Source organism: Lepisma saccharinum, chromosome 18, assembly GCF_977018435.1.
Source record: "Lepisma saccharinum chromosome 18, izLepSacc3.1, whole genome shotgun sequence".
NCBI lineage: Eukaryota > Metazoa > Arthropoda > Insecta > Zygentoma > Lepismatidae > Lepisma > Lepisma saccharinum.
The window spans coordinates 53,633,723-53,657,261 of NC_139246.1; the positions used below are offsets into that span (position 1 = coordinate 53,633,723).

The window sequence follows — 23,539 nt, forward strand, 5'->3', positions numbered from 1 at the left end:
AGTGTCCATTTGCTTTATACTCAACAGAATTTACCTACGCTTAATGACTCTCCCCATACCTTGGGGAACACATACACACAGGCTGTTAGTGCTTTCCTCCTTCATGCGATAACTATATGAATACGTAAAATAACTGCAAATAAGGCCGAGAGACGGTAGGAAAACAAATAATAAAAGCAATTAATTTATACGAAATGTAATACGTGTAGAGAGAAAAGTTGAAAATGCAACAAATACGACAAAAATGGTAGCATAAATATATTTAAAAATGGAGAATTTATAAACCAAAAACTATTAGTACACAGCATGCAATTAGTGGAAGCGAAGTTCGACGATAACAAAACTGTTAGTAATAATAATAATAATAATAATAATAATAATAATAATAATAATAATAATAATGTCGGTAGAGCCCAATACAAAGGATAGCTTAAGGTTCAAATTTTATAAATCCTCCTGATTATCCAACATCTATCTCATGTGTTTTAAATAATTGAATATTGCTGATTCTGTAGATCTTCCTTTGTTGAAACTATGTTGGTTTTGAATTCTCTATTATGCTTAATGTAAAATAAAGTAATATGTCTCTACGCAGGATTTTCCAATATTTTAGAAGGGTGATAGCAAACATATTACAAATTTTAATAATATTATTATAGTACATTCAGTGTGCCCCGTTTCTTACATACTTGATTTGACTTTCCTTGTGTCAGAACGTCAGTACAAGTTTATGATGTATGATTGGGACTGTGTAACGGGCAATTCCACACAAATATATAATTAACTGTAACTTTTCGTCGAAAAAAATGACAGTTGCATTTCCTCCAAGTGATGGCCAACGGCTTGAAAATCAATACACAAACTGGTATTACACACTTTCTTTTATGGTTGGTACTACCAAGGTTTTCATTCCATGCCATTGTCTTTAGCTTTGCCCTTTTAGGATAGAGTAATATGTAAAATTACAACGAACTATATTATTGGTTGATTTCAGTGCTTTCAATGGTGACAACAATATGAATGTACTATTGTCTGTTTAAAAATTATTCCTACATTGTTATGTAAGACTATATTTTTTGTAGTTCAAGCAGATAGGGGCAGATAATTTTTGAACCTATTTAGTACAATTTGGTAGAATAACTTGATAGTATAGTGAGTGGTTTTGGAGAGATGTGTTGAAGAGATGAAAATTATCTATATTGTAATTATCATTTCAACTACCGTAAATTTAGAACTTTAAGTTTGAAATTTTTATAGCGGCTAGATATGGAAGAGAGATCATCCAGATTTGGCATTGAACAAAATTGATAAACGCATTTACTTGTATTATGGCGAACTGTAAACTTTTCGCTATTGGCATCTGCATTTTGAACAGCAACCGACAGAGAATTTAGTGCAGTTTCAGCTACTGAATTTAAGAAAAAGAAACATCTAACATCTCCATCTCTCTCTCTCTCTCTCTCTCTCTCTCTCTCTCCTGATTATTTTATTTATTGTCTCTCTCGAGCATCTCTCCTTTTCTTTCCTTTTTCTGTCCCTCTTTCACACTCAAATTCTTATTGTACATCGTTCATTTATTTATTATTCTCTATTTCTCTTAAGACAATTTCACTGTGACCAGTAGACTTCACGTCATGGATTTTTAACTTAGGCAAATCCCACTACAGAACTGATTTTTATTTTTAATTTGAGCCTCGTTGGAAAATTCCCTGAGCTCTTGTCTCCCGAGTCAGAATATTCGATGATTTTTATCTGATAACCCATTTTCGACAGATCAAAGCTGAATGGTTAGTGCTGGTAAGTTAATGGTGTGGCGTGCTGTGTGGAACACGATTGGTTAGTCAATTTTCCATCAACGGAACCTTAAATGCTTAGGGCTACTTGGATTTGTTAAATAAACAGTTTTTTTCATCCTTGCTTATGGAAGAAGGTACTTTTTACAGAGTTTTTTCAATAGGGAAGAACACCAGAACACTTATGGGAACGTTATGAACCAGTTTTTGTCCAAAGTTAGTTATCAGATGACAAGGGTCACATATTCTGTTTATAAACTTCCTTATGAACATAAACATTAGCCTTGTCACTGTGAAGGACTTTTAATTCAATGGAAGCGTCACACTGTAAATTGTTCGCGACAACCATTCATAATGCACAGCTCTTCATGGATGTATCCGATTAAAATAATGTGCAATGGCATGCGAACGTCTCTCCATAGACGTCACTTTGATCTCGATGCATTACCGAAGCGCTAAACAAATTTTAAGGCATTTTTCTAACACCTCGAAAAGGAGCAATTTGGTACAAGAATTCAGTCATAACCTTTTACTGGTTAAAGATACTTAAAAAAAACCTTCACCATTGCATTCCTCGTGAAATTCTAGCCCATTTTGATATGTCGCACGACCCCCTTCCCATTTAAAATTCTGAAGTTGAATTCAAGATGGCGGACATCAAGATGGCCGCCGACCGTGTGGGTGGCGTCAATGTGGTTCCCCCTTGGCCAGATAACGATTGGTCATCGCCAATTTCAAATTCCATGCCGCAGTGGCCTTGTACTGAGGGTGTTAAGTGACTTATTGAGCCACCCTGTAAAATAATAGCTTTGATTTAAAAAAAAGATTTCTGTAAGTTTTGATATCAAGTACACTTGGTGACGCTGTTGATGTATCGCACTTTATTTTGAATTTCAAAAACAAAATAAGTAGCAACGCAAATAGCTCAGCTTTTGTTGCTATCACCATGAGTACTTTCAAATGAAAACATATCATCAGAATACAGGGAACATTTGCTCCTTTTGGGCGGTGGGGAAGGGAGGATCAAAATGCCCTTCTCCCTGAGCTAATTTGCATAACACAGTTGCATTGAGTAAGATTACACAACTGCTTAGTCCCGGGTGCACTTGGTGCGTGAAGTAAAAAAATCTTCCCGCAGTTCGCACACGCCTCGTGTATCCTTCCCATAGATAGGCATATCAAGATAAGATTCTACTTAAGTTAACGAAACGCCGGCATTCCTTCGAATTTTTTCAACATGTGCAGATTAAAGGTCTCCTCCTGTGCCATTGTTTGCGTAAACAATACCAGAACTCCTGTTCCTTGCTCTCTGTTGCAGCTGAGGATGCTGGAGTCTTCCTTCCTGGAAAGTCTTTGTCGGCTTTCTCTGAAGCATCTCCTCCTTCCGTACTGCACGGAGACATCCTGGGAGACGCCGGGATAGAAATTGTCTCATTATATAAGGACTGCCTTTTGCAGAATTGAAATCAATCTCTTGCAGACGGTGAAGGAAAACAGACATGGATTTTCAGAAGGTGAGCGAAGTTATTTGAGGTCACTCTGACGAAACTCTCCGAAAACGCCAATTCACCTCCATTGTTTCGTGTAGTGTCATTTAAAACCCACGACGTAATGTGCAAATTTAGAAATTTGTTCTCTTCAAATTTGTAAATTGCAGAATTATATTTGGTACCAGTATATATATATATATATATATATATATATATATATATATATATATATATACCGGGTGTCCCAGAAGTCTTTCCCTGATTACAAACTTTATTCATATCCGCTATATGCAAGGTAGAGATCTGAAAGTGGTGCCAAAATGTTGGAAAACTAACAAAGATTTTTTTCTTGCAGGTTTGAGTAACGTGGCTGTAGTGTAGCAGTGTCAGTCCCCAGAAAACCGGAAATATTCACAAATCAGGAAAGAGCTCAGCATGTCCTCTGGTATCACGAGACCAGGTCACCAATAACAGTGCAGAGGAACTTTAAAATGTACAGAATTCTTTCGTCTAGAATATCTGCCATCAATAAGTTGGTATTTAAAAAATGGAATTTATCTTCATTCCCAAATCCTGTCAAGTCCAAGAAACATTGTATGGAAAGATGCCACCCGATGTCAAGAGCATTAATTTCGGATTCCTTGGCACTGACACTGCTACACTACAGCCACATTACTAGGGACACAAATTTATGGTAAATAAAAACTGAGGAGAGCGGTAAATAAAATGTTAGATAAGCGGTATATACCAGCGGTGAAAAAAAAATGCACACACTTTTTCATTATGAGAAGAAACAACATACAAAGACCTATAAATTTATAAACTACTTCATTTTTATATACTGTACACATGCACAAGTACTTAGTTGTCCAACCAAAAAGAAACCATCAACACAAAATCACTTCATTTCTAAATTGCATATCTCAAGTGATTTATTCATTGTATGTATTTAAAGGATATCCTTGCTGTCCAACAAATAAAATAATCACTTCTGCACATACACAAACACATGTTAAAAATCACATGATGATAAACAAAATTCATTCATGACTGACCACAAATGACACTATTGTTTCCCTTGATGTGCGTGAACAGACTAATTTTATCGCTGCTACAGCTACCAAGTTCAATGAAACTGGAAGTTGGGTAGACATTCGGGGGAAGAAAAGAATGCAGCTTGACAGGGAGCGAAGTTTTCGAACTGAGATTATGTGCATGGGAAATCCCAATTTGCAGCGTCTTCCTCATGTGATCGAAGATAAAACGTTCTTCAGCTGGTAGTGGTAGGAAACTTGAGGCAAAAGTTTCGTTACAAATCGACAGTTTGCGCGCGCAACCTCGATTGCCGGTTTTTTAGTGTTTTCTACTTAATTTGATGATATTTGACGGTTATTTCGCGAAAAAGCGTTCATTTCGTGGAAAAGCACACATTTCGCATTACTTCGCGAATAAAACTCATGCATATTTCATCATTGGGGGTGTAGTTACGTGTAGAATGTTCAAAATTGAATCTTTTTTTTTACATTTCGCAATTTCGCGCATCGCGAAAATTCAATGTCCCTACACATTACTGAAACCTGCAACAAATAAACTTGGTTAGTTTTCAAACATATTGCCACCACTTTCACATCTCGACATTGCATATAGCGGATATGAATAAAGTTTGTAATCGGAAAAAGACTTCTGGGAAACCCGGTGTGTGTGTATATATATATATATATATATATATACACACACATATATATATAATCAGCTGCGAACATCTGTGGTGGAGTGGTTAGCACACCCGCGCTACGACGCCAGGGGTTCCGGGTTCGAATCGTTGCCTGGGCATGGGTATTCTTTGTCTCCCTTCGCCAATTTCTTCATATCATCATTCATCGTTGCGATTAGCCAGAAGAGACAGAAAAGTGACGCTAAATAAAAATGAAATCAACTCTAAATGTATCTATCATAGAGTTTCTTGGTGACACAAATACATACAGTACATCACAAAACTAGCTCACTCCAGTTTGTGTGTGGAGAGTTTCCAGTTTTGTTTGTCTTGCCTAGTTTTTCTACTTGTTAGGTATTTTATAAGCATGATACTTGGTACTTTGAATGGCTCAAGTCGTGTACATGAACATGTAGCGCCGAAACAACTAAAGCGTGCAGCAAAATGAAAAGTGTAGCGAACGAACTAACATATAGATCCGATACGCGATCTTGGCGGTTTTGAATTTTTGGATGTTTCCGCAACAAGATTGCCTGCTTTCTTATTTTGTTATTGTAGCCTTTTCTCACGTCCTGTTTGTTTTGTCACAGCACAGATAACCGTTTAATAACGATTTTCCATTTCACACAACTGTCCTACAAACTAGGCAATTGACTAGAACTAGACTAGGCCTGAACTAGGCTACCTGATCATAGTGTAATACATTGATAATTATGCACTTATATTTCACGCCTTCTGATTTGATGACCAACTGCGACGCTGATTGACTCTTCGTACATGCTTTTGTTGCATACATCCGTTTTTTAAATATTTTTATATAAACCCTTCTCCTAGGATCCCGTTTTTATCTTCGCATGAAGTCATATATTGTTTCAATATCCATTTTTTTTTTAACTTGGATGTTTGAGTCATATCTGTCTGCGCAAGATATTATTCTCATTGCTTTGTTCTCAGGTGTAATGATTTCTGCTAAGATGATGCATTGTGTTGCCACGCTACGCATGCTATGTGAGCATGTCCAGACATGCACATTAAATAATGTTAAACTGTTTTTCATAATCAGTGCGGTATTTTTAAGTAGTGGATAAAGTTTTCCTAGAAGCTTATTCTCTTAGTAAGCGCCTTCCCCGGGTTCGAATCCTGGACTGGGCATGGATGTTTGTGAGTGTCCATTCATCAATTTCATCATATCATCACTCATCCTTATCTTCGTACATTAGCCAAAAGTGGTACAAGAAGCGAAGTAAAATAAAGCAAATCATAATCTCTTTGTAAGCTAGATTGTGCATATTCACTAAAAGTTCAACTTTCATCCAGCAATAATCGCAAGTACGTTGCCTTCTGTTGTTGTGGGATGTTATGTCCTCCAAGTCGTAATTTAGTGCACGACGTTTTCTTTTCTTTGTGAACAGTATAGACAGCATAGCACTTTTCGTAGGATTTACTATTATCTTTCACTTTTCTGAACAGGTTGGAAATTCCCCTAAATATTATTGCATTTTGAACCATGCCGTTTTGAAGTTTGTGCTGTTATAGGTCTTTTCCACTCTTACGGCGGCCGGTCCTAGTTCTGTCAAGAGAAGTGGGGAGTGGGCATTACGCCGCAGACAACAGCAGTGGCGCCGAGAGTTACGACGCGGCAGGAATAAGTACTACGTGGTAGCTTCCCTGCTCCCCACTTCCCTTGCCAGCATTAGGATCGGCCGCCGTAACAGTAGAAAAGACCTTTAGTGAATATGGCGGCGTCATCCGCATAGGAACATTTAACATTGTCTTAAAATAAGCTTTTACTAATTGTTTAGAATTGTTACGTACAGGATTACCATAGTAATTTGTTTTCCATTTAGATACAAGGAAAGGTGTGGGTATCTTGTGTGGTCCGTACGAGTATCCACTCATTTGATGTGTTTCGGTTAAGCAAGATATGGTAGAAATATCAGCTAATATTTTTCTTAGTGGTAAACTTACAGCGCTTCAACAAAACTTAGCAACGTGCAAGTAAAGTATTTATGATTTTAGTCCACTAAAGCTGAGTCGCCTTTCGGCCAAGGAACAGCGAGAAAATAACTAATCATGTTATTTTTACATGAATAGCAGTAGAATTATTTTCAGGATTTTGTTATTGCTAAATAAGGTAGGTGGGAACTACAGAATATATATTTCATCACTAGATCTTTAATAACCCACTGATACGAATATTATAATCGTTTATGATAATGTTCATTTTTTCAACGAAGAGGGTGACGTTTGACAGGGATGGTGTTTGGAGAGTGTCATTGGTCACAATCAACAATCCATATTTTTGTATATTTGAATACGCACCCCACCACACACCCAGCGTCGAATAACATGGGTACCTGGGGGAAACCCGGGGGGGTAAAGGCGGTCAGGGGCGTGATGCTGATCACATCACTCCCACTCACGACCGGATCACGAAAGTGTGGGGTGTTACCCCCACACCGCCTATACGCCTTCTTCGCGTGGTTCTAAGCACAGGGGAGAGCTTTACCTTTTTTTTAACCCCACCACACATATGTACCCCGCCATAAACACGCCCCCCACACACATACTCACTTACACACGTAGATACAAAAAAATAATACACAACTTTTGTTTAGAATTCAATATTTGAACATATCATGACCGCAACTGATTGAATTTGTTTAAACCATGTAAGATAAAAGGAATTTACCACCTGAGAATTTTCACATGCCTGATGGCCTCAGGAAATTTTTTATTTTTTAGTCTCAATTTTGTTGCGACTGAATTTCATGCTGTAAATAAATATTATTTTCTTACAAAATCATTGTGTAAATTGGCCTCTCCCATGGCGTAGTGTTAAGGTAATCAAGAGGTACCGGGCACAATACCCGGTGGAGGCACATTGCATAGTGGTTCAGATCCCACTTTAAACTGTAGGTTCAGTCCCGATCAGCCAATCTGTGCATGAAGTGAACTTAAAACAACAATTCAAAACAAACGAACATTGTGTAAATTGAAATATGTAAGGCAAGTACATAGTTACTAATATTTTTTGTAAACGTTTTAGAACGAAACATGCCAATTTTTTGGTAGCTGTTACCGTCAGGCTAGCTCAGAGGGCTACGATGCCAAGGGTCCCGGGTTCGAAGCTTGGGCTTATCTTACCTTTCGTGATTAGCCAAAAATTGACAATCACTCTTCGGATATTAATTTTAAATACTTTCAATAACTGTCAGTGATGCATGCATTTCTGTAGTTAAAAGTTAGTCAGTAAGTCTGTTCCTCCTTAAGGTCTATCTTGGCCGCCATGGCCCAACGCCCAGTCCTCTCGATGGCCCACTCAGGGCCACCCTAAGACCCGGGCCTGATGGTATGCCACACATCTACTCTACAATGGATGCTCATTTACTTTCCTCTTGAATCACCTACCATAACCAAAGCATACGGTCGTCACCGTGCCTGAGTACGGTACGAGCGACATCTTGTGTTGACGGCCTACTTTCAAAGGATTTGACTGACACACACGTTCTCTTCCGCTCCAGGAAGACTTTCCCACATTTCCGACGTTTACTCATGACTACAAAAACCAAAGTGGTTCCAGAGGTGAGTTGTTGCGGATTAGCTAATGAGGTCCGTGTTACGTCCGAAGATTAAGTGTTATTGAATCAGACAGTTCTTGTCGATATTTGGGTTTCACTTTTGCTCCTTCCAAACAGAAAAATATGTATGAACTCAAACTGTGTAATTTGGCACAAATGTATATACAGTAAAACCTCGTTAATCCGTACCCCGATAAGACGGGAGTTTTTAAATCTGGACTAGCAAAAGGCAAAAGGCAAAAGGCAAAAGGCAAAATACAAAAAAAAAGGAAGCAGAATGAAAGGTTGTATATGTGGCTAGAAGTCAACAAGAGAACTTCCCAAAGAATAGGCAGTCAACCACTGATGAAATTCTGTTTCCCGCAGGCTTGGTACTGTACTGTATAGTGTATTTAAGCCTATGACCTTTAAAACACCATAATAAACGTGTTTTGTTGCTATAAACAGAGTTTTAATGCACTTTCTACTGTTCTTTTAGGTTATTTCAGTTAATCCGGACTTTCGTTAATCCGGTTAACTTATCCCCGCCCCTTAGTCCTGATTAACGAAGTTTTACTGTATTTTTTTACTCCAGTAATATATTAGAGTTGGAAAACTGCAATTTCATGCATCTAAATTCTCACAAAAAATCAGCAAATAGCACTTTCCCAGCTGCTATTCCGTGGGATGCATTAAAATGCATCAGATCAAACACGATCGTTTGTGAGAAACCAAAATATCACTTCTGACTTGATGCATTTCTGTGTGTATTAGACTGTAGAAGGAAATTACATTTATCCTGTTATAGTTTTTCATCATCCATTAGAAGGATGTAGTTGTGAACAGATCATATAACATTCAAATTATAAATAACCCGTGGCGCAACAGCCCCTGAGAGCCAGGGCCTGCCTACCGAGTGACGGCCTCACTTCAACCTGCAAAGGTGGGAGATCATCAAACCAGTTACGGTGTGACGTGTGGTCAGCACGACGAACCGCCAGTCGTTGTTGTAGGTTTCCATGACCAAGTTACGCTACTCATTCGTAGCTTCCCAAGTTCCTCACTATGGTGGGTGGCCACCGGTAGCATACGCAGGCCGAAATCTCAGGGGAAAAGTTGTTACTCTTCCTTCAGTAGACTCGAACTTGACGCCTTAGACCGCACGGCCAGAGTGCGTGACGAAATTTTAAATAAAATTCAAAACAAAGCAAAAACAATAGTTACTGGAATTCCCTAAGGTGGCTCATGGTGACAATCTTATATGACGAAATGGTAATAATCAGAAAGATTTGCGTACTTAGAATATTGCTAAACAGTCTATTGCCTCGTTTCAGCGTCATGAAAAAGAACGCACACGGTACAATAAAGCACCTGATACTCACGGGAAGTCTATTGAATAACCTTTGCCTGGACATTCACGAATCTTTCACCTTCCCAGCGAGCGAGTGGCAACAGCTAGCAGGCTGTTATATTCAGCCCCCCAAAATCGCAGTAAACACAAAAACACCAGGAATGAGCACGTCTTTCTAGCATGATCTACATTTTGAGAGAAAGGTAGAAAATGATAACATTAGACTTAAACCACTTAAACCACTTTTCCTTCTGACAAAAGCACTCTTATTTGGGAGAAGTGACTTCAAAAGCAAATGCCAATAAGACCCCATACCGAACTCTTAACTTGGGATCGCCTATAGCCTAATGGTGTATCTACCATTCCAACTTACAATTTACCTTATGTTTTGGGGGGTTCGCAATGATGGGTAGTGGTAACGATAGTGTTCAATCTGGCACCTTCTAACGAGGGGTTTTGGCTTTGATTTATGTCAGCCACACCGTAGTGCAAATTCCAATTTAATCTGAAATTCCAGCCCTAATACCTTACATGTACAGTCACGAACACTTCTGGGTTGTAACACTCCCATTAAATTTCAATGGAATTGTTACAACCCAGAAATGTCTTTGACTGTACACAATGTGAAATTTAAAACAAACTTTTCACATGTAGTGGTTTTTGAATGTCAATAATATTGGTGTTTTACATCGCGAATTAAAGTCCTTTCTGCCCATTTGCTTAGCAACCTTTAATTTTAGGCTTAGTAACTCTTAGTAAGAAGGTATGTTCACTTTCACTTAGATACTTTACACGTTATTTGTACTATTGGAAGGTAAAGTATAATAACTCGAAAATTTTTCATTTCGTAGTGTGTGTTCCACTCCCTTTTGTCTCTGATGTACATCTTTAGTGCTATCTTAACCAACTCTTGGAAGTGAAAAATGTTAACTGCATGATGTTTGGTGGAGCATTGGGGTTAGCTGGGTGAACGCTGCTATGGTTTAACAGAGTGACAATGAAACAGCTGGGGCAACATTTTTGCGATTTTTTTTCTGGCTGGGAAGATATCTCCCAGAATCTCCCCTTACTTCGAATACTGGCTTTAAAACAGAGGAGTGTGAGATTACACTATTTCTGAATATTGAGAGCTCTACTCTTCTGTGCACGATTCAGTTGGTTGCGAAGTGAACGAGGAGAGTAGAAATCAAACAGGCCTTGCAAAAGAGATTCTCCTGCTTAACTTCCGATTGCATTTACCAGCATCGAAATGTAAATAATGGAATTTCCTTTTTTTTCAGGAATTCGCTCTTCTGATTGTAGCAGTAGCGTTTGCATCAGCGTATCCAATTCATCATTATGGCTTGCCGATCATAACTGCACCTATACACGCTAAGGAGGTAGAGCACTATGTAAGTAAAGAAAACCGACAATGAATACAACATTGTATTAAAAAATATATAATTAAATATATTAACTAGAAGCACATTCCCCAAGCCATTGAAGTCAAACCTTGAAACATAAATCTTCATGTGGAATGTGCAGTATGCTTCAGCTTCGTATTTCTATATTAGGTGGCAAAATATTAGCTCATACTGTAATTATTTCAAAGAATAGAAGAGAAAATGCATCATATTTAATTTATACACTTTAAATCATCAATTGATATAGCCGTGCGGTTAATGCTTGGTTTAGCGTTGATTGTGATAGGGTGCATTTTAATTCATCAAGTGAAATGGAGTGTTCAGACAAATTAAGAGAAATACTGGAATGCTCCTTAGTCCTTCAATTAAAGTTTAATATTTCTGTGATTTTTGCGTTTCATAAGAGTTATTGCTTCAAATAACTGGTTTGGACCTTACCGATGGAGCAGTGGTAACGTAGCTGCCTTGTAATCAAGGGTTCCTTTCATCTTTCGTATTAAGAACTTCGATATATGCATCTGGAGCAGTTCACAAAGATTATAACTGCATTGTTCTGATGAGGATTTAGATATTTCGACAACATCTCTGCGCTTACCTTCCCTAAACATTTCAACATCACATTTGTATTAAAAAAAAGCAAGCTAACCCCAATGCTCCACCAAACATCATGCAGCTAACATTTTTCACTTCCAAGAGCTGGTTAAGCTCAGAGACAAAAGGGAATGGAACACACAATACGAAATGAAAAATTTCCGAGTTATTATACTTTAGCTTCTAATAGTATAAATAACGTGTAAAGTACCTCAAGGGTGCGACGCTGATCAAGTGAACCTCACAGCACCATTTTCGTCATTTTTAAACTTGTGCAACTCTACGTGTAGAAATCTACTAGATAAAAAACAAAAACAAATTAAGTTTTTCCTGTCCCGTGAATAATTAATCTTACAATATCCACTTCATGCAAGAACTAAAACAGAAAATTCAAGGAACACATCTATCAAACCCCAGTGTTCATTGACCAATATCTTTGAAACTGCACTAATATCAATTCTTTAAGTGAGTGCTTCAGTATGTACAGTAGCGTCTCCTGTGGCAAGTACCTATACCAAAGATTTAACATGGGACTGTATCAATTACCGCTAATTATGGAAATTGACGTGGGATACGAACATTTGACTACTCCCAGTTTCCTCCTATCTTACAATACGTATATTTGTCAAACGTTTCACTCACTTTATGTTAAGATAGTGTAATGCATGGCTCAGTGTGAAGTGCACTGGACCTACATTTTAAGTGCGATCCCATGAACTATGAGCTTGAATCGAGTATCGAACAGAGACCCCTTGACCACAAGGCAACGAAGTTACCACTCTGCTTACGGTGAGTGTTCTGACATTTTTTTGTTATATTCCATGTTCTAGATCTTTGAGATTGAGACTGTTTTCCTTTTGTAGTAAGACTTGAAGCTTTCCTGGCTACGAATGATGAACAGAATCACCTGGTAGATAGCCCGCGAGAATATGATTTCCTTCTGTAATTATTGTAAATAGTTATATGCTTGTATGTTCATAAAAATATCGTTACAATATTACAAATAAGTATGAAAAATTATGAATGATTTGACCCTCCTAGTATCTGAAAAAGAGTTTGACCACAGACAAGTTAATATGCGGATATTTACCCCAGGTAGCAAACCATCTTCACCAAAAGTCAATGCCCTCAAGAAGTTGAGACAGCCACCGATAGGAGGCGCCAAGAAGTGCCAGTGGCGCCTCAGAGCGGTGACAGTAAGAACTTCTTGCGGAGAGAAAGCTGCTACATTAATGTAATCTGCTAACTTGTCTGTGGTTTGACTCTCAAGTCTTTGCATCGAGCTACATAACAACTGCAAACATCACATTAATTTGAGCTTAAATTCCCTCCAGGCGCCACCCAAATATGAATTCGAGTACTCCGTCCATGACCCCCACACGGGCGACATCAAGAGCCAGCACGAGGTGCGTCATGGTGACGTCGTCAAGGGCCAGTACAGCCTGGTGGAGCCCGACGGTAGCGTGAGGACCGTGCAGTACGCTGCTGACGGCCACAACGGCTTCAACGCAGTGGTGAAGAAGCACGGACCCACTCTGCACCCAAAGGCACATGCTCACGTGACGTACGACCATCAAGAACTTGGAGGATTTGCCTATCACTGAAGACAATTTAGCTAATTTGCTTCATGAACGTACTGTGATCCATTGTGCTGATGTATTAAAAGTTTACATGCGCAAACTAATAAATTGTTTCTTGATTTATCCTGTCTGTATTCCTGTTTCAAAAAAATATTATTTAATATCAGGCTGTACTCACCGTAGCCACAAGCAAGCAATGCAACCAGATGCTGATTTCTAGGCATCTACGAACAGTCTGCCCGTCATTCTCTGGAGCAAGACGGCGCTTAGGGGTGGATGGGGGGTGGGGGGTGTCGAAGCAGCACACGTTGCTGGGAAGGCTTATAACAGCAATCAAAAAATCAATTTTCCTTGCCAACAAACTATAGTTGAAAATGGACATGATCGTCCTCAAAGAATTAACAACTCTTGCATAGTTAAGGGAAAGGTAATTAATGTAATGATTCAGTTCCCAGAGTATTTATGATACACACAACTGCAATTTATCATGACTACCCCCCAAAAATTACTAATCATATAAATTTGATTTTCTTCTTGAATGTCTGAATACTGTATAGTTGTATAGGTGTATGCATGTGTGTGTGTATACAGAGTGTCATCTTAATGGCGCCCACGGCCCACAGAAGGGTACAGAGGACATCAAAAGTTTCAAGTCTACTTTATGCACAGTAAGATTAATCGGGACTGGACCTACAGTTTAAAGTGGGATCCGAACCACCACATGCCTCCACTTGGAATTGATTATATGTATGTATATATATATATATATATATATATATATGGTGGCTGAAAAGAGAGACATCGGGGAGGCCCCACCCCCCAGTAGGCCCTATGGCCCTATATATATATATATATATATATATATATATATATATATATATATATATATATATATATATATACACACACACACACACACATCTATTTTTATATATTACAAGATTTCCGACAAAAATAAATTTCACATGGGTCAAAGTGGACACGAACACCTTAACAAGGTTAAGAACACCATTGAGGTTTTGATATTTGGAGAATTGTTAGAGTGTTCGAAGATGTCTCTCTGTTTCACTGGATCTTGTGCACTTTTCATGAAAACAACTAACACGTAATATTACTACAATGAAACCAATAACTTCCATTTTTGTCCCCTCGTGTATCCGACAATATTTCAAAACATTAAAACCCTGCCATCTAAATTACATTAAACAAAACAAATTCATACACTATAGGAAGAAATGTTACTGTGTCCAAGTAACAAACGTTATCTTCTTTCTCTTCTAAGAAAATGCAATTCATTAACTCGTCTATTGAGAGTAATGATTTAAGAGTGACTGTGAATTACTATATTTAAAAATGCTAATTTACCAATGCAATCTAAGCGTACATTGAACTATCCTTCTCAATAATACAAGAGTTATCGAGTTTCACACCAACATTTATTTTTAAGTCTTGAAATTTGGTTACTTTTGCTTTTGGTGTCGTCTAAAATTCGGCTACAAGTAAGTGGTTCCATTTTCTTCAGTGTCCTTGAAAATAGTTTCTGAAATACTTTATAAATCCTACGGCAGTTTCAGTGTATAGTGCATAATAATTACGATGTACAGTCAGCGGCAATAATAATATTAGATCCTAAAATACTCTTTTCCCTGCAAGGCGTTATGTGTGTTGCCTAATTCTACGGCGAAAAGTGGATTCTAATATCAACATTTCAATGGCAACTTCTACCGCCGCCGTAGAGTTAGGCAACACACATAACAGCGAGTATTCAGGGTCTAGGTGTTCAATTTTTATTGCCGGTGAGTGTACATACATACTACATTGTCGGATTGAGGCTCCCTTTCCTCCACTCCCCAATAGGCTTCCGGCCAGAGGCGTCCCGAATTTTCACTTATAGCAACCCTAGACTCAACTCGTTAGTTCGTTGTAAATGTAAGTTATTGCATGCTATAGTGATATTATTTGATTGTTTCCGATAATCTCATCTTAGAACGATAGTTAATTGCACCAAATTACACTTAATTTACTTAATTTCATTTCGGAGGCAATTTTAAAATATTAGTACTGTATTATTAGTTTGATGCCAATAACATCCCCGTTGTCGCTTTCTAATCAAGATATCCCGGGTTCGATACCTGGTGGAGGCACATAGTGGTTCGGGTCCCACTTCAAACTGTAGGTCCAGTCCCGATTAGCCTTACTGAGCATAAAGTGGACTTAAAACACCAAATCAATCAATCAATCAAAAAGAGAACTAAAAACGTACTCAAATGTGTTAAAACAGTAAGAAGGATACGTCAAAATTCGCCTGATATTTCAATCCATTTCAATCCATGCCATCACCAGCAGAAATAATGTTAAGATATTCTGTAATGCTCTAGTAATGGTTAAGTTGAAGTGGAAGGCATAAATCGATGGCCTGCGAAGAGATCGTAACATTTTACGCAAGAGTATCACGAAAATTAGAAACGGATGTCAAAACATTTTCCCCCGCACGAAACATTTAACCCTTACCGCAAGAAATCTCCCTCTGTCTCCTTTCTCACTCTCTCTTCCTTTTCTTTATCTCTCCATCCCTTTTATATCCTTCCTTTCTCTATTCCTGCCGTTTATCTCTCTCTCTCTGCCTTCCCTCACTCACCCTCCACTCCCTTCTTTCTAATCACTCTATTCTCTCTCTTTTGCTTCTCTTTTACTATCCCCGGTATATAGTTCTCTCTCCTTCTCTATGTGTTTCCCTTCTCTCTCTCTCTCTCTCTCTCTGTCTTCTTTTTCATTCTCTTTCCTACCCTTTCTCTCTATTTCTGTCTCTACCTTTTCTCTCTGTATGTTTCTGTCTCTCCCTTTATTCTCCCTCCCCCCCTCTCTCTCTTTCTCTCTCTGTACCGTCTCTCCCCAACTCCGTGAATTTTCTTCTCTGTAGTGTAATGTTTCTCAGCTTACCCTTTCTCGTACTACCATAAATCACCCTAATATTTTATGATCCTCTCTCTCTATTTATTTTGCACTACATCTATATTTCTCTGTAGTCGTCAGTGAATAATTGTAACACCCATTTCAGGATTTTAGTTCATACTTGTGGTGCTGTAGACGAAAATTTTAATACTTTTTAAAATAGTAAGCTAGTTCCGCTATCGCTTGAAAAAGTGGTATCTACTGTGCAACTACTAAGACGCCAAGTCTACAAAGGTTGATGGTAGGAATTTGAAGGTCGTCATTCACTTTGATGATTTTCTAGGTAGCTACTGCAAACACTTGGAAATAAAAGTAGAATTTCAAAATTCCAAAATTTTATTTCTTTACTGATTCCAGTCTCTCTCAACATGACTCTAAATGTGATATTTTCTTCTCTCTTCGTTAGCTTCTCACATCTTCTCTTTTCTCCTCTCTTCCCTATCTTCTCCTGTCTTCTCAGATTGTGGTTCTACGCTCCTTCCCAACTATCTCCATCTCTCTCTGTTCGGCGAGTGTTACTTCGGAAGTAAATTTAGAAAATAACAATTAGCAATCCATGTAATTAAAACTAACAATCAAACAATAACATGTCGACAAAGATTACAATATTTGTACCTTGTAAACTAGACAGAACTCTCAATGCAGTGTCTATTCAGATAACTTTAGAATTGCCGAAGTGGTTATCACAGCGTGCTATAACGCCAGAGGTCCCGGGTTCGAATCCCGGCCTGGGTATTAATGTTCATTATGAGTGTTCCTTCATCAAATGCATGATAACATCAGTCATTCTCATAATCACGATTGGCCAAAAGTGACCGAAAAGCGACGCTAAATAAAAAAAATCAAATAAAAATGGAACTGCTTGAAATTAAGGTGTCAATTCATCTATTTTTCTAGTACGTACTTCTTTCTTTTTACTTTGGTGGAATAGTTTGGCATAGTTTGTGTTAGTGAGACTTCTTTCATTCCTTCATTAGAATGCTTTTCCACAAGCAAGTTCAATTTCTGGAAAGCAATTCTCAAGAGGCTTTGATTAAATACTTTTTTATGCAATACGAATGAGGGACAAAGACATCACATGAATCCAGACTTTAAAATTCTGAAGTAAATCTTCTTACAACTGGGAATCATATTCGCCATTATTTTATATATCTAGTACTGACAGGCTCGCATTATACGATTGTTTTTATAATACTTCACTAGTTATTAATATATATAAATAAGTTGCTTACTATGGAAAAAAACTACCTGATGTTAGAGTTGCAGCCTTATTTCAATTGTTAGCACTAGGTGGCAGATTATTAAATTTACTTCAAATGCTCAATACTCTCAGAATTTTTAAAAAAGTAATCAATCATATGTTTCGATCATCATTGCTACATACTTACTGGCCTTATTACAAATATGACTTTTAATATAATATTGTGAAAGCATTACTTTGCAGTATATAAGTCCTTACTTCTCATGACGAGTTTCTGTACGAACCTATTTAAGAAAGACGCAAGGTAATTAATGAAATGAGCTTTTCTTTACGTAATCGGAGACTTTTTGAAGAGGTGAGAAAGGGCAGCCACACTCACCTTACCACAAAGAAACTAGAAGTGCTGATGTTAACTTGCTCTACTATTGCAGTAGGGGAAAAGTCCCGATATATCTACGTAACAGAGCTGGAGAGGAAATAAATATATGCATTCCCTCTTAATAAATCCGAAATGAGTGGGTCTCTTCCTATGAGGAGAAGAGGCAGTTCTCACTGCTGAGAGTTCAATTCATTGATTGATTTTACTTTGCTCTTCTGCCACTTTTGGCTAATCGCGAACATGAAGATAAGTTATGACATGATGAGACTGAAGGGACACTCACAATGAGCACCCATGCCCAGCACGGGATTTGAATCCGGGACCCCTGGCGTCGTAGCACAATGTGCTAACCACTCCGTCGCGGAGGTCGGCGCTGATAGTTCGAGAATGGTGAGAGGGGTAAAGAAAAACACAACCAAATTCTAATAAAATGGTCAAAAGAATGAATGGAACTATTTTTCTTCTATTTGCAATGTACCAGCACTTTCTTCCTTTGCAGTAAGGTGTTAAGATAAAAAAAAACACAGAGCTTCCACCGAGATCCAACCCGGGAATCCTTGATTACAAGGCGACAACCTTAACCACAAGGCTGTCGGAAGAGGCTCAAACAATTGTCTCGAATTATATTTTGCTGAAATAGAAACAAATTATAATTACACAGTCGAATGTTTATAATATCCCAATATACCACGACATACCTTTCGTTGTATACTCACGTATGCGGGTCAACTTCTAGATGCGAGAACCTACAGAAATGTTTAAATCCTTTATCCTTTCCTCTTGGCTTCTAACTCTGTTGTATCCAATCAAATAGGCTGACATTTCTCCTTCTAAAATGTGTTGTCTGGTTGGCCTGCTGCTTATTCCTCGCTCCCCACTTCCCTTGCCAGCATGTAGGCCGTCCGCCGTAAGACCAGACGATACGTATAATACAATGTAGGGTAAGAGTAGCGTAGATAGATATCCTAAACACATTATTTTACAATATCCCTCAAACCTTCTGTATCAATTTCTTATTTTAAATATATGTCTATGCGCAACAAATTCTAACTACTGGCTTCGAATATTGCCAATCATGTCTTAAAATATATTTAATTATTTGGAAAAAGTACTCCATACACGACTGTCCGTTTTAACCCATGTCAGTAAAACGCACAGAGTGAAAATTGGTTTCCATATCAGATAACTAACTAACTAACTCTCTAGCCTTCTTAAACCCGAAGGTTCATGGCTGCAGCAACACAGGCCTTCCATCTGTCCCTAACTTGAGCAAGATCTATATACTCTCTTCCATCTCTACCGATTTCCTTTAGGTCTATCTCAATGTTGTCCCTCCATCTTCGTCTTGGCCTTCCTACAGGTCTCTTACCATCAGGTTTCCCAACAAGAATCCTGTAAACTCCTCTTTCCTCTCCCCTTCGTGCCACATAGCCTGCCCACCTAAGTCATCTTGATCTAATTATTCTAATAATATCTAGACATGAATACAAATTATGTAGTTCTAAATTATGTAACCTTCTCCACTCACCTGTCTCCTCGTCCCTTTTAGGTCCAAATATTTTCCTAAGGATCTTATTTTCAAATACTCTCAATTTATGTTCCTCTTTCAATGTAAGGGACCAAGTTTCACATCCATATAATACTACAGGCAAAATTACTGTATTGTATATTTTAACTTTTAGTTTCTTAGATATTAAACGAGAAGACAAAAGTTTATGAAGAGAGAAGTAACATGCATTTCCTGAATTAAGCCTACGTTTTATTTCCTCTTTAATATAATTTTCACTTGTTAATATTACTCCTAAGTATTTGAATTTGGAAATTGGTTCAAACTAGTTGTTATCAATAATTAGATTGTGATTATTACCTAACACTTGGTTTCGGCCTGTAAGCATATATTTAGTTTTATCTTTGTTAACTTCCAAACCTATCTCTTTAGAAGTTTTGAAAACTATTCTAGCATTATTCTTAATTGTATTTATATCATCCCCCAATAAGTCTACATCATCTGCATATGATAAGAACTGAGTCACACCATTTAATTTTAGTCCTTCGTTAGTTTCTTTTACCTTCCTAACAGCATATTCTAAGGCAAAATTAAAGAGCAATGGAGATAATGCATATCTTCATATCAGATATTTAAATTAAATTAAAAGTTGACGTTGTCTGCAAATGGGCGAGACAGATACAACATTTGAAGGATTTCCTGGAACATATATTAATTAAAAGTATTGAGATAATCTAGTGGAAAAAAGTAAGTAAAAAAAACGTAATGGAATAAGTTTTGATTTGCAAGCTCTTACAACCTGCTGCACGATATACAGTATTAGTTCTAGTTGAGAATTCTCAATTATCCTCCATTTACCTATTCATAGAGGATTGATTTGTAGAGAGAACTTGATTTCCGCAATTTGCACCGTTGGGATAAAGAATATCCTCAGTGGACAAATGATAACATCTGGAAAACTCTGTCCGTGTTGCTTCATATTAATTTACATAGTATTTCCATGGCAACAATAAGTAACACACAAATCATTACCTATTGTGGAAAGTTTAAGTTCAATTGTAAGAGAAAGTAGCTTATGATTCGCAATAAGTTTTTCTAAACAATGAATGATATTGCAAAATTAGAATTAGCCTCCTACATTATTATTGTTATTATTATTATATTAATTGCATTACAATTAAACCCTAGAACATTTCATTATAAAAGGAAATACCTTGATCCCTGTACAGTCTCCTGGAATTGTTGTCACGGACTTTTACTACATGGAGAAATGATTGAATATTATATATATAAATATACCGGGTGATCCGTTTGAAATGTCAGAAAATTAAACCTTTATACACAAGAGGTTAATGTACTTATCGCCGAGTAGCTTGTTGCAATATAAGCAGAAAGGATGTAAGTTTCAATGAGAGGAGGTTTAGAGACTTCAGCCACATGGCGGCGCTTATGTTCATGATAACAAAGGTGATGATCTCGCAACAACAGCGCACATAGTATGTCGTATGGGATGCGGAATTTTAAAGTAATACATGCATGATACTGCCGCCACGCAGCTGAAGTCAGTAAGCCTCCAATCAGTCGAAACTTACATCCTTTCTGCTTATATTACAACAAGCTAGTCGGAGATACGTACATTAACCCCTTGTGTATAAAGGGTTACTTTTCTGACATCTCAACATCTCAAACGGATCACCCGGTGTATATATATATATATATATATATATATATATATACACATATATATGTGTGTGTGTGTGTGTGTTTTTGTGTGACACCAATAATTACTTTCTTGCTGTTATGTGTTACGAACACAAAAATGCTTAAAATATCCTGACTGTGCAATTAGGCCACTAAAATAAACATTTTACATGATTACGCCTTAACTTGTAAATTTTCAGATCTTTAAATCACCAACAGCAGTTAATTGACTTACAGTCAGACATAGCAATCCTTGTCAAGACGGGCCAATCAGCTGAGAAATGAAGTAGGCAACGTCAGAGATATGTTACGAACAAATAAGGTAAAATTAATTTATTAATATTTCAACACGGACTACAGTTGAGAAGTAAAATAAATGTGATGGAGCTTTGGTGGTGGTGCAAGTGAATATATAATTCTGCAGTTAATATAAGGGGGTGGGGATTGAATGTCGACCCTCGTGGTTCAGTTGGTATCGTATCTGACACGGAAGAACCTGTTTTATTCCCTGGATGGCTGATCTCACGTGGGAATGTTTCCATTTATGTCCCTGCAAATATGTTACTTTAACCAGTGTGTAATCAAATAAGTGACTGGAGTCAACCTATTGGGATATAGTCGACCGGAGCTTGATGTCGATCACATCACCAAAAGCCGAGATCATGAACTGTAGGACTCTCTCTCCGCACCTCCCTTTGTGTCATCAAAGCATGTTCCATAGAACAGGGGAATTATATATAATTATAGGTTTTATAATAATAAAGGTATCTATCAACCTATCTTCAATCAAGAAAAATTTATGTCTGCATGATTGTAAGGAATGTCCCATTTTCCAGATGTGAGAAAACGCATCGAGATTGTACTGCTATCTGGGAAGAGAAGTTCACTTGCTATTACAAATTATTTTAATTAACGGCACCCCAAACGAGATCCAGTGACGTATGTGACAGTTGCACTACAAGCGTTCCGGAAGGCAGGATCAGCCACAGCAGTTCTGACTTCATTTGCAAAGTCCCCAAACCGTAGAGCACGCCGATTATCACAGGAATGTGGTGGTAGTCTACCATCAATCGTTCGGATCTTGCAAGCGCATAAATGGGCACCCCTATAACATCAGCTTCAACATCATCTCAGTGAGGAAGATCCGGATCGCCGAACTGAATATTGTGAATGGTGTCTCGACCAATTATAGCGTGACCCTTCTTTTGGAACGAAAAACCTTGACATTGACGAGCTACGGTTTGGGGACTTTGCAAATGAAGCGAGGTCTGCTGTGGCTGTTTCTTCGTAGGTGGAAGTTCTGGGACGACCTGATCGTCGCCTGTCGTTGACTGATCCTGTTTCTCGGAATGGGGATACCGTTGATTAAAATCGTTTGCAATGGCATGCGAACTTCTCTAACCAGACAGCACAACAATCTCGATGCGTTTCTCACACATTAGGAGCATTCTGCCACTGTTTTCTCACACCTGGAAAATGTAACATTTGTTACAATTCTGCAGACATAACTTTTTCCTTATTAATATTTTGGAAAAACCTTAACCATTGCATTTCTCGTGAAATTGTAGCCTGATTTGATATATGATATCACCCCCTTCCCCATTAAAAAAATTGAGTTCGATTCAATATGGCGGCCACCAGTATGGCGGGCGTCCGCTTGGCACACATCAATATGATTTCCCGTAGGTCTAACCTGTTTCTATCATGACCATTTGTACCCAACCTTATTTCTTTACATTTTATAGGGGTGTTGGGGGACTTTTGAATCACCCTGTTTATTAATTATATATTCATAGAGTATCTACCGGGGGACTTACCGATCATTTCAATTGACATCGAATTATGGATGTCGTCTGAAACCAATTTATGTAGTCATATTTTGCTGATTTCAGCATTACATATATTACACATATGTATTGTTGCTTTATTAACAATTTTCTGCTTGCAGTACGGTGGTGATTGTCATAATGATGGAACAAATGAAATAGAAGATTTTTCTCCAAGCGGAAGCTTCAATGACGGGCCCGATATGAAGAATTCAATTTCAAACATTTCTTTTCTGACAAATCCGTTGTCCGTCAGCATAAGTACAGTTTCATTGCAAATGCTTAAACATATGTATAAGTTCAAATTCATAAATTAATTTGTCGGTCTAGAAGTTTCTGATATTACACCCACCAACACACCATCACACACACCATCACCCCCCCCCACACACACACACACATACATACATACACATATAATACTGTTATACAGTGGTATGAAATTCTGTAAGAGTAAACAAACTCATAAACTATTGCCACAACGTTTAATT

General features: G+C 37.8%; 1 protein-coding gene across 1 annotated transcript; it reads left to right on the forward strand.

The window, feature by feature from the left end:
* The first annotated feature begins 3,249 nt into the window (after positions 1–3,249).
* Positions 3,250–13,591, forward strand: LOC146002574 (cuticle protein 19-like). The gene is made up of 3 exons (XM_083140514.1): positions 3,250–3,307; positions 11,189–11,299; positions 13,237–13,591. Exons 1-3 carry the CDS (start codon positions 3,293–3,295, stop codon positions 13,504–13,506), a joined length of 396 nt encoding a protein of 131 aa, XP_082996640.1. The 5' UTR covers positions 3,250–3,292; the 3' UTR covers positions 13,507–13,591.
* The last annotated feature ends 9,948 nt before the right edge of the window (positions 13,592–23,539 follow it).